At 33.9% G+C, this 12,397-nt stretch overlaps 5 protein-coding genes across 5 annotated transcripts; 2 read left to right on the top strand and 3 right to left on the bottom strand.

The window, feature by feature from the left end:
* Nucleotides 1-120: 120 nt before the first annotated feature.
* LOC124937054 (probable aquaporin TIP5-1) lies at nucleotides 121-994 on the bottom strand. Its single transcript, XM_047477566.1, has 2 exons — nucleotides 631-994; nucleotides 121-553 (listed from the first exon to the last, which is right to left on the bottom strand). The coding sequence occupies exons 1-2, from the start codon at nucleotides 982-984 to the stop codon at nucleotides 173-175; spliced, it is 735 nt and encodes a 244-aa protein (XP_047333522.1). The 5' UTR covers nucleotides 985-994; the 3' UTR covers nucleotides 121-172.
* A 1,219-nt stretch (nucleotides 995-2,213) lies between these two features.
* Nucleotides 2,214-5,323, top strand: LOC124919836 (GDP-mannose transporter GONST3-like). Its single transcript, XM_047460183.1, has 2 exons — nucleotides 2,214-2,363; nucleotides 2,680-5,323. The coding sequence occupies exon 2, from the start codon at nucleotides 2,713-2,715 to the stop codon at nucleotides 3,814-3,816; it is 1,104 nt and encodes a 367-aa protein (XP_047316139.1). The 5' UTR covers nucleotides 2,214-2,363; nucleotides 2,680-2,712; the 3' UTR covers nucleotides 3,817-5,323.
* On the bottom strand, nucleotides 4,354-5,115 carry LOC124919838 (peroxisomal membrane protein 11B). Its single transcript, XM_047460184.1, has one exon. The coding sequence runs from the start codon at nucleotides 5,113-5,115 to the stop codon at nucleotides 4,435-4,437; it is 681 nt and encodes a 226-aa protein (XP_047316140.1). The 3' UTR covers nucleotides 4,354-4,434.
* Nucleotides 5,324-7,657: 2,334 nt separating the features above from the next.
* On the top strand, nucleotides 7,658-8,328 carry LOC124937013 (14 kDa proline-rich protein DC2.15-like). Its single transcript, XM_047477533.1, has one exon. The coding sequence runs from the start codon at nucleotides 7,702-7,704 to the stop codon at nucleotides 8,161-8,163; it is 462 nt and encodes a 153-aa protein (XP_047333489.1). The 5' UTR covers nucleotides 7,658-7,701; the 3' UTR covers nucleotides 8,164-8,328.
* An 846-nt stretch (nucleotides 8,329-9,174) lies between these two features.
* On the bottom strand, nucleotides 9,175-12,364 carry LOC124936990 (receptor-like protein 9DC3). The gene is made up of 2 exons (XM_047477520.1): nucleotides 9,448-12,364; nucleotides 9,175-9,307 (listed from the first exon to the last, which is right to left on the bottom strand). The coding sequence occupies exon 1, from the start codon at nucleotides 12,328-12,330 to the stop codon at nucleotides 9,469-9,471; it is 2,862 nt and encodes a 953-aa protein (XP_047333476.1). The 5' UTR covers nucleotides 12,331-12,364; the 3' UTR covers nucleotides 9,175-9,307; nucleotides 9,448-9,468.
* Between the last annotated feature and the right edge of the window lie 33 nt (nucleotides 12,365-12,397).

The raw sequence follows: 12,397 nt of genomic DNA, 5'->3' as shown, positions 1-12,397 counted from the left end.
TATTTAGCCATTCATATTGATCCAAAAAACAAAAACAATACAACCATAACTGCATTTCTAAACTTTCAAAGTAATTTTGTTTTTGAACAACAATGTGTATATTATATATATAATTACAAATTTACAATAACAATAAGAATACAAACATAAAACTAATAAGAAAAAAAACAAATCAAAGCTCAATTTCATCTCCATCTGGTGCAGTAGCCATTTGAACAGGAAACACAACATTATCATACAATATTCCAGCAAGAGCCGCACCAATCAATGGTCCAATCCAATAAACCGCCTGATTCTTAAAACTCCCCCCAACAATCCCCGCCCCAAACGAAAGCGCCGGATTCATCGACCCCCCAGTAAACGCAGCCGACGCCAACATATTCGCACCCACAACCAACCCAATCATCAAAGGTCCAATCGACCCTAATAAACCCCTTCTAGTATCCCCACCCGCATAAACCATGTACACCAATATAAACGTCATCACCCCTTCCAATATCGACGCCCCAAACCCCGTCATATCCTCGGGTAAATTCCCATGAACCGGCATATTCTATTTAATTCAAAACATTTCAGAATTACAATATAATTTAATTCATCATAATAATAACATTCACAAATTTATCAAACCTGTGTAACGGTACAGAGTTTAAGCAGGAGACATGCCGTGACAGATCCTAACAATTGCGATATCCAATAGAAAATTGACATTGGTACGCTAATGTGTCCTCCAACCGCCATTCCGAATGTGACGGCCGGATTAACATGTCCGCCCGAGGCCATTCCCGACACGTAAACTGCCGCGGCTAGAGAAAAAGCCGAGGCTAACGCGACGGAAGTGAGACACGGTGGCGGACCGGTTTGGGAATAGGGTTGTGACATTGCGGATCCGACGGTGGCGAAGACGAAGATGAAAGTGGAGATGAATTCGGCTAGATATGCTCTTAGGGCGTCACGTTTAATTGAGTGTTCTAAACGGGACATGAAAATTGATGTCATTTTTGTGTGTTTGTTTAAGAAGAAGAAATAATATCGGTTTGATAAGTAGAATATGTGGGGGTTTTATAGTGGAAGGGAAGTTATTATTTGATTAACTAACTTTAATTTTTATTCAAATTATAACGGCTGAATTCAAATTATTTTTAACTGATTTTGTGGATAAGGTTGCGGCTATGAACTAACCGTCTTTTTATTTATATAAAAGATTTTAAATGATGTTAATATAATTATAATCTGAATCATTATTTTAAAAATAATATTTATGCTAAATGAAGTTAAAAATTATAATAAGTAATAATTTTATACCAATTAAAGCTAAAAATCATGATTCACTCATAATATTGTTGATTAAAAAAAAAATTAATAGTTCTCAAATTAATATTATATAAAAGGGAAGTTGTAAATTAGTTATGATTTTTGAATTACTTGCTTAACCAGCTTTCTTCTTTATACAATTGGCTAAATTCAAATTATTTCTAACAGACACAATTCATGAAATAAAGAAATTTCTATTAAAAATATTTTATGTTTGTTGGGTTTGGACAAATTTTTTTTTATAATTTACTTAATATATTTTTATAATTGTATATATTATTTAATTTGATAATATTAATTTTAAATTATATCGTTGTTCCACACAAACCTAAATATGAATTGAAAAATGGTCTATTTAAAAAAATCTGACAAATATTATTAATTTTTTTAATATAAACATAATTAAAATATATTCTACAATATTATTTTATCTAAATTAATATTTCAATATTAATTATATTATTATTTTTTTTTCAAATCAAATCAATCTTATGTTTTCAAAAAATTGGGCCAAATTGAAACTAATTAGAAGTCATACTATAATCTATATTTTCTTTCTTACAAATAATTTTGAGGCAATTGAAATAAAAAAAAAATCATGTGTAATAATTCAAATTTATTAAAAATTAAAGAAAAAATAACATATATATATATATATATATATATATATATATATATATATATATATATTATGGTTGATTTAGAAAGAAAATAAATGGTTATTTTACTCTAAAATATTATTTAGGGTTACACTTTGTTCATATAATTCTAGGCAACTCAGTGAGTCGGTAGAGTGAAACTCAGTGAGTCAGTAGAGTGCAACTCAGTGAGTCAGAAGAGTGCAACTCAGTTCTCGAAAGAAGAATGACGATGGTGACGACGACATTGGATCTGTCATCTTCAGCCAGAGAGAGAGAGAGAGAGAAGATCCGGAATCCAAATTTCATTGCAGCTCTGTTGCGGATACCAAATCTACAGGAGACAACGGATACGACTATAATCACATTTCGAAAGGCGTAAAAAATCCAATCGGCGCTTGGCAAAACAAGGTAAATCTGTCTTCCGAGTCTATTTAGAAGGAAAATTCGTTGTTTCATTCCTATTTATGCTTAATTCCATGTAGATTTGACATGAACATGCTTACAGTTACTAGCGCTGACAGGAAATTTCTCCGTTGTTAGAAATTCTTTTTGAAATGTTCCCTAATTTCATAGCTAAGATGATTTCTCAATGGCGTCGAATAGTTACTGGATTACCTAGGACTTACATTGCGAAACAGTCTCATATATGATTCTAAGTATGAACAATGAAATAGACTGATTCCAACTTGATTTTAATATAATTCATTATCAAAATTGTTGCCAGATATAGAAGGTTGTTATTTCATTTGCTCAAAAGATGAGCAATGATGCAGAAAACCCTAAAAATGGAGAAGCAGTTTCAGTCACAGCTAAACTAACATTGTTCGAAATCCTTTTAAAGCAAGCATCAGTTTACGGCATAGCTGCAGGATACTGCTTATCAGCTTCACTTCTTTCGATTATCAACAAATGGGCTGTCATGAAATTTCCATACCCAGGAGCATTGACAGCTTTACAGTACTTCACGAGCACATTGGGTGTCCTCATCTGCGGTTGGTTGAAGCTACTTGAGCACGACAAACTTGATCTCTTAACAATGTGGAGATTCCTTCCAGCTGCTATCATATTCTATCTGTCTCTTTTCACCAACAGCGAACTTCTCCTTCACGCAAATGTTGACACATTTATTGTCTTCCGCTCGGCTGTCCCAATATTTGTTGCTATTGGAGAAGCCCTATTCCTTCACCAGCCATGGCCTATGGTGAAAACGTGGATTTCACTTCTAACCATTTTTGGAGGTAGTGTGCTTTATGTTATAACTGATTACCAATTTAGCATCATGGCTTATAGCTGGGCTGCAGCTTATTTAGTTAGCATGTCGATAGATTTTGTGTACATCAAGCATGTTGTTATGACCATCGGTTTGAACACATGGGGGCTTGTTTTGTATAACAATCTCGAGGCTTTGCTACTTTTCCCAATCGAGCTGTTTGTCATGGGGGAGTTGAAGAAGATAAAGCATGAAATTTCAGATGAGTCGGATTGGTACTCTTTCGAGGTGGTTTTGCCTGTAGGGTTGTCCTGTTTATTTGGGTTAGCCATTTCTTTCTTTGGGTTTTCTTGCCGGAGGGCAATTTCTGCAACTGGTTTCACTGTTCTTGGGATTGTGAATAAGTTGTTGACTGTTGTGATCAATTTGGTTATCTGGGATAAACATTCAACTTTAATTGGCACAATTGGTCTATTGATTTGCATGAGTGGTGGTATTATGTATCAACAATCAACAAGCAAGCCCAAGGCTGTTGCTGAAACAAAGACTCTTGAAAGCGAAGAAGAGAACCAGAAGTTACTCGAAATGAAAAGCATGGGAGAAGAACCGGCCAATGATGACAAACAAGTAAGTTTACAATCGGGTAATTAAGCAGTAGATATATATTTATGGCAAAATTCCATTCAACTGTTTTGGATAGTTATATTTCATAGAAATTTTGCAAACTGTATTACTATTGTTATTATTAGCATATACATTTGTTCAAATTTGTTAGATGAAGCTATTAGTTTCTTATAATAACATTTCTCATTCTTGTTCAATTAAAGTGCTTTTAGTATGACTTGAGATAGAAATCTTGAGAATCTTAGGTAGCTGTCTAACATACTTAACATTACCACTTAAGAACGAGAGAGTTTTGTTTTACTTTTTTTTTATCGGGGTCTTTTCTAAGGAGGATGCTTTCACTAAGAATATGACTTTTGATTTCAACCTCAGGGTGGGTAGATAGATAGATATCTGGTGAAGCTGTTATAACATTACCAATTTACCACTTAAGAAGAAGATATATTGTTGCTATTCCCACTTCAATCAATGAGAATTAGACTTAAGACATCAACCTCTTAAGTTTAAGACTCTTATCACTTGAGAGTTATCTCGAGAATTTGATGATGCAGCTGTCATAATATCAGCACTTAAGAACATGACATTTTCATTTGTTTTTGTTGTTGTTGGAAAATTCCAAACATTTTGTGCATGCAATGAATGAATTCAAGAGGGCCAGTTCCTGTACCAGCCAGCCCATGCAGAGACTAGCCCGCTAATCCCAAGCGTAATCGTGTGGTTACAGAAGGGATTGGGCTCGATATCGGCCAAAGCGATGAACAAGTCGGCTAAGTTAGCCGAAATAGCCATGAGCCTCATCACTCTATCTCCCCTGATCTTACTAACTTTATCTCCCACATCATCATCTTCCTCCTTCGAATCCATGACGAGCTTTCTCTCTAGTGTCAACCCGTCTCTGATTAGTATAAGGTCGGTTATGATAAAGAAAACATACCCGAAGGATTCACCGAAAGCAGAGACAAAGCTCATCCTCCTAGCCAAAGATGCATCGAGCAGACCGATCCTGGCGAACCAGAGAAAATGGTCAAAGAAGAAGTAGACCATTTCTCCTGCGTTTGAGAGGACAGATAGAACCCTGAAAGTGGAGGTGGGACCTGGGTTCCTCCTAAGTGCATTGAAGCCGGTGAGGAACCTTCCTGATCGGAAAGCTTTGCGACTAAGGCCGGAAGCAACCTCCCATAGCTTGGCTCGATTGGCGAGGTCGGGGTGAGTTGTCTCGAGCCGCCAATGGACTAGCTTGGAAACGTATTGGAAGGTCTTGACGAGCTTGTCTATGCCGTCGCGTTTGGCTAAGAAGATGACTAACTTGTCTACTGTGTCGTTCATGATGATGGCTGGAAATGAAAGAGAGTGAGTGTTTTGGTTGGTTGGTTTAATGAGAGAGCATTATGAAAGGAGAACCACAAAGTGTAGAGGTGGTTTGGATAACATGCATTGGTTTTGTTTGTTTATATGGTTGGACAATGTTTATCTCTTATTCTCCACCGTCAGTATTCACTATTCAGTAATAATAGTCTCACCTATTGTTTTGGTCTGGTCTGGTCTCTATATTTTATATTATTAATTCTAAAAATGTTCAAAATAATATTGTTTTCTCGCCCAGTATGAGAGAATACGCAAGAAGCAAGAAACTCACTAGAAGAGTTCAAGTGGTGAACGCAAGTTGTTCTAAATCATGAACAAAATTTCATTAAAGAAACTATATTATAAAGAAGAAAGCACTAACATATTACTTACAAATTTTCACCCATAAAATAATGCGGTCAATTTGAAGGAATAAAATCCCCAAAATAACAGGATTTTTTTCTCAATTGAGACATCAAATAAGTGTTGAACTCTGCCTTTCTTTTTATTTTTTTATTTTTTTTTTTATCAACTTAAGAGCCTCTTTCCAGTCCTAATGAGCCTAAAAAACGATAAAAACCAACTTATTTGAGATCCCATTACAAGTTCGTTCTATCCATAGATGTTCTGATTAATCCAGAAGGAAAACTCTCATCTTAGATTCCAAGTAAGAGAATTCTCTCAATTATTGAGCTAGGCTAAATAGGAAAAACGATAGCACTCAGACAAGTTAGCGTTTAACATTAATACTAACAAAATAAATGAACACATACATTATTTTTTCAGACTTTTTGGTGTCTTTTCTGGTAATTTTTCAGAATTTGTTATACATCCAAACAAGATTCTATCCAGTCAAATCATTATAAAATTTGTTAATTTCATAATCATAGATGTTGAACCTTCTGCCAATCAATCAAACTTCCTCTCCATTTTCTCCAAATGCATGTAAAGTCTATGTAATATTTTCTCCTCAAAGATAAAATCATAATCATCCTTTGATTTTGAAGAAATATGTCAGTATCTTCTTTCTTCACAAAAAAACATATATTTGTCTCCCATTTTTTGAATCTTTTTCTCTTTGCCCTCTGTGCTGTAATTGAATATTTTCTGATTGATAAGGGGAATAGGTCTGATGATTTTCCCACATTGGAAGATTGAAAGTATAAACATAAGGATAAAATAAGAAACTAGAGACTTTACTATCACCGGGCTTAGTAGCGTTAGCCTATAACCCAAGTGGGGGTATTGATGTGATTGGACTTGGGCTCAATTGAAAGGGTGAGGCTGTGTTGTTGCCTATAAATGGCTTGCCCGTTCCAAGTGGGGAGTTGGGTCTAGCGGCTTAAGCGAAGGCTTAGTCTGATGGGCCTTTAGAGTGGAGGGTAATGCGCAAGGCTGGTTTAACAGAGCAGCGAATACCTCCCGCTCCCTACAGTGGAAGGATAACAAGCTGCTGGCTGCTTCAGCGGCCTCGTTCAGCCCAATTGGTTGGGCCCTTTGAACAATCACACCTTTTTTTTTTTTATTATTTTATATATTGAGTGATTTTAAGATATAAAAATTAATTTTAAATCTTGAGAAAAGGGCATGTTATTTTTTCTCCTTATATTTTCAAATATATATATTTTAAACAATCATTTTAAAGTAAATTCACTAGTAATATTAATATTGAATTGAATTTCTTCTCATGTGGGGGACCTAAGAATATTTGAGAAGATTTAACACCTCAAGTTTTGATCTCCTAATTAAAGCTATTTAAAACCATCGAATCCAAAATTGATTTTTTTTTTTTTAGAAAATGACTGCTTAGTATTTGAAATATCACAAGATTATAAATATATAATTCCAAGCTGTTTTGATTTATAAAGCAGAACATATATATGGTAGACATTGCTTTAAATCTTAATTATTTTATTTTATTTTGAAAGGATGAGATTTTTATTAATGCAAAATTCCGGTCAGAAAGCAACATTGTCAAACAACTATTGTGAGTAACAAATTTCCATTTAGAAACACTTTTTAATTATGAATCTAGTCTAAATTTAGATTAAGAAAACCATTATTTATTTGACAATTAAAGTGATCTTTTAAGCTAAGGATGTATATATTTTGGTTTGGATCGGTTATTCGGATGAGATATGTGCTAAAAAAAATAATTTTTCCAACAAATTTTCTTTTTTGGAGTTATATGAGAACTAGTACGACATCCCACAATTATGACCCCGCAAAAATTCAATACGCTTTCAGATGGAATCGACCCGTGATTACATATTTGTGTTAATCAATTAGTTATGAAATATTCATATATATTTTGTAACAAAATTATCAAAATGAATGGTGTTAGTTATGCCATGAGACCTTGACACAACCTTTCAACTTTAATTGAGTGCCAGCTAAAAATCTCTACTATTTTGTTTGATATATCTTAGACCTGTGATTATAAAAAATTGAAGCCTTATAAATTGAGGCACCAAATATGAATACAAACCTCTATATATAAACACCTTTCAAACCCTCAAATCTAAACAACAATTTCAATCCCTAGTTTGTTTTTTATTCTATTTCTAAATGGCTTCTAAGGCATTTGCAACAAGTTCCATGTTCCTATTTCTCAACCTTCTATTCTTGATCAATTTGGTCAGCTCCGAATATGTCGCATGCCCGCCTCCACCAAAACCGGTTTCTTGCCCTCCACCGCCTCCTCCAAAGCCGGTTTCTTGCCCTCCACCACCTTTTATGAAGCCAAAACCTACTACTCCTTCTGGAAAAAATAAGTGTCCAAATGATACCCTAAAGTTTGGGATATGTGAGGATGCATTGAAGGGATTGTTGCATCTTAAAGTGGGAATCCCACCAAAGACTCCTTGTTGTAGCCTCATTGAAGGGTTAGATGACTTTGAGGCTGCTGTATGTCTTTGTACTGCCATTAAGGCTAATGTGTTGGGCAATAATCTCAATGTTCCTGTTTCATTGACCCTTCTTTTGAATTATTGTGGTAAAGGTGTCCCTTCTGGTTTTCAGTGTTCTTAATCTATGTCTATTGTCATTTTGAATTAATGTAGAAAGGTTTCTTCTGGCTTTCCATTGATGCAATAAAGTGTTGTTTGGTGGTGTTGGAGGATAAAAACAGAGGAAATGTTTGCATTTTAAATGAGGAAAATGTAATATTGGAATTGAATTATCTTCCTTTGTCTTTCTTTTCTGCCTAATTAAATGCTATTAAGACATTGACAAATTAGCAATCTTCTTCTAACCAATCTTAATTAGTAAATAATGTTATGATTATATATATGGTAACTAACAATGTATTCAACTAGTTCTCGGGTAACAATCTATTCAAATTACCTACCTTATGGCCGACCCATTGGTCCTTCGTGTCAAGTTTGAGATTTGTTCACTAACCGAATCAAAATATCAAATTTATAAATCGCACGAGATTATGATTTTTATTTTATAAATAATGTCACAAAAAATATACATGATAGTTCAAACCTAAAAGTTATTGTCTAGTTTGTACCCAATTGTTGCTAATTTTATGGTAAAATTTATTTAGTTATAAGTTTTGTGCTCACATGTATATTTTTGAATTAAATTGTTATTATTATTAATAAACAATATTTTATGAAAATCAGAGTAATATGTTAACAATTTGTCAAATATATATATAATGGTAGACCCATTTTGTGAGATAAAAAGGTTGAGTTATAGGATATAGAAGATGTAATGTATGGATGAAAGTTATATTATATATAAAATATTTACATAGTTTGAAATTGGATCAATCAACAAAAAGAAATATTGGAATTAATTTTTTCAAAGAACAAATAAAAACAAATAATTTGCCTACACTACTTTTAATTTTATATCTTAATTATTAAATCCAAAAGTAAACAAGAGTTTTGTTTCTTACAAGAAAATAATGTTAAGTTAGTGTGTTATGAGTACACCCTATACATCCAATTATGCTACAAATTTACACCTTATACATCTAATTATGTTACAAATTTAAGATGTCCAAAATATAAAATTCAAAAGTTATAAATTTACAATGTCTAAAATATAAGATTCAAAGTGCTATAAACATTATCTTGTGAAAACATAAAACATTTTAGAAGACAAATACAAAGTGAAACGAGCATGTCCATGTTCAACTCGAAACCTTTTCAAGTAGTACCTGATCCAATATAGACAATATGATTAGTTTGAAAATGTTGGTTTAATAAAGTATATAAGAATGTTAACATGTATCTATCAGTTTTGTTATCTATTACACTGAAATACAAAATTTGACATTAGTTACTATGTATTAATTACCTCATGAAATTGAATATTCTTTTATGATTTTTTCTGTATTCCATCCATCATTGTCGCAAACCATTTAGGTCTTCCCGTATAAAATGAAAGACAGCCAGCTGCTAACCCAATTATCATTCCAAATGTGTACCCCATCAAACCACCTTGCCAAAATGAATCATCTTCAGAATCATCATGTGGTGGTGGACCTGGTGGTGGTGTTTCCATTTCATGCCACTCACATTTTGTTGACAAAGGGGATCCACATAATGCCATGTTCTCCAAGTAAGAATCATTTGAAAATGTGTTGAATTGCTTACCCTGAGGTATGTGTCCTTCAAGTCTATTGCAAGAAAGATTCAGAACTTCAAGGAATGTTAGACTTGTAAGTTCTTGAGGTATTTCTCCAATAAGTTGGTTTGAAGATAGGTCCAATGATTCAAGCTGGACTAAATTTCCCAAGTTGACAGGTATATGTCCGGTCAGATGATTGTTGGACATATTTAATATTGTGAGTCCAACCAAATTGCCAACAACAATTGGATTAATGGCTCCCTCAAACTTATTGCTTGACAAATCAATAATTGTCCGTGATTCCAAGATAAATCCTTCAATATGAGCATCATGTCCTTTCATTGTTATTGTAACAGAAACTTGATAAAACATATTGGACGAATATATTGAACTTATGCTTTTCTGATTCAACGTCTTCATATCATTGAAGTTGCTAAAATAATATGATGGCAAGAGACCAGTGAACTCGTTATGTGATACATCAAATATGCGCAATTTAGGAAAAGGAGATGTAGTTTTCGAAATGTCAATCAAGCCATGCAATTTATTAAACCTCAATATAAGAACCTGTAACTCTGGAAGTGCATCTACCCAACTGGGAAATGTCCCATTTATCATATTGTTTCCAAAGTCTAACACTTGTAAGTGATTACAGAGTGAAAGTGATTTTGGTATTGATCCTTGTAAATGATTCCCATTCAAAGCAAGTATTATAAGCATGTTGTCCTTTGAATAAGTTGTTGGAATGCCACCTTCTAAATTATTATTTCGAAGGTCTAGTACTGAAAGTGTCATGCTGAAATTTCCAAAACATGGAGGAATTGGACCATCAAGCTCATTATAGGACAACTTAAGTTGCAATAGAAAGCTCATGTTACATATAGAAGAAGGGATCTCTCCTTTTATCTTATTATTGGATGCACGAAAAAGTCTCATGCTGCTCATTTCTCCAATCCATTCAGGTATTTGGCCATTAACCCCTGTTTTCGAAAGGTCAAGAAATTGGAGGTTTTTTGAAGTTGTCAAAAACTTAACAGGAAAGTTTTGTAATTGACATGAAGACAAATCCAGTGAAGTAATGGTAGAGAAATTTCCATACGCGTCTACCACTGATAAGTTTTCATTATTTTCTAAATAAACCATGGCTAGTCTTGTTGTGTTTGAAAATGTATCAAGGTACAATGTGCCATCAAAATTATTGAAAGAAAGATCGAATTGATAAAGCTCTCTCAAATTTGAAATGGACTGCGGTATTGGGCCAGATAGATTGTTTTTTGAAATGGTGAAATATGTCAACTTTGAATGGTTTTTAAAGAAGATAGATGGCAGTGCACCTGAAAGCATGTTGTTGTCCAGACTTATGCTAAATAAATTTGGAAACTCAAACAGACCAACAGGAATTGAGCCTTGTAACAAATTATTCCTCAAATCAAGAGTGTATAGTTTCTGAAGACTAGTCATGTTGGTTGGGATTTGTCCTTCAAATTCATTATAGGATAGATAAAGATATTTGAGTTCATTAAGATTTGAAAGAGAATGAGGGATAAGACCAGTAAAATTGTTGGAACGCAATGACAACCCAATAAGTTGGGAGAGGTTTCCAATAGAATCAGGAAATGGTCCTAAAAGATTGCAATTGTTTATTGCCAAGTAGTTTAATGAGCGAAGATAACCAATTGAATCGGGTAAACCACCAGATAAACTTATGGAAGTAAGTTCTAGATCCTTAAGAGGATTAGTCCCACTTATATTCCAGTTCACATTGTGAAAACTTCCATTGAGCTCATAGTAATTCCATATGAAGAGATATTGTAAGGCTGGTAAGTTGAAAACACCATCAGGAACTTCTCCATACAACCCAATATTGTATATCAAATAAAGAGATGTTAAGGAAGTTAGATTCACTATGGAATCTGGAATAATGCAAGAAGACATGTTTATATAGTTCAGATATAGGATTTCCAATTGTGTCAGGTTACTAATGATGTACTGAAAGTCATGTTTTTCAAGTCTTAATCTTGTATAATTACTTTGATCAGGACTAAACACACCTCCAGAAAGATCAAGGAGAACTAATTTAGAGAGGTGGGCGATCTCTGATGGGATTGGGCCAGCAAAAGAAGAAGTTGAAAGGTTAAGATGTGTGATGGTGGGTGCTAATATGCCAATAGAAGATGGTATAGGAGAACTATGAAAGTTGTTGAAAGCAAGGTTTAGATTTGTTAAGCTTGGAAGGTTGAAGAGAGTGGTGTTTGGATGGAAAGTTCCAGAAAGTTGGCTACAACTGAGGTCAATACCAATGACCTCACCAGTAAGATCATTGCATGTTACACCATTCCATGAACAGCAATTTGGGTTACTCTCATTCCAAGATATTGTTTTTGGGTAAGATGGTTCATAACCACAAAAGCTTTCATTAGGAGATTTATGATCAATTGGAAACATATGCTTGAATTGGAGCAGAATTTGAAGTTGTTCATTAGGACATGACAAATTACTAGGTATAGAAGCAAGAGAATTAGATGATGATAGAACCTGATGAGATTGCATGGACATGCATTGTAAAGTGATGATCAGAAGCAGCCTGCACATTACAAGGTATGTCTTCATTGTTGATCAATTGTTGGAAAGCCACTTACAGAAGTTATGAGATATGGTATTTGATTTGGGAGGAGGA

Source organism: Impatiens glandulifera, chromosome 1 (genome assembly GCF_907164915.1).
Source record: "Impatiens glandulifera chromosome 1, dImpGla2.1, whole genome shotgun sequence".
NCBI classification, from domain to species: domain Eukaryota; kingdom Viridiplantae; phylum Streptophyta; class Magnoliopsida; order Ericales; family Balsaminaceae; genus Impatiens; species Impatiens glandulifera.
This window is presented reverse-complemented; position numbering and strand designations above follow the sequence as displayed.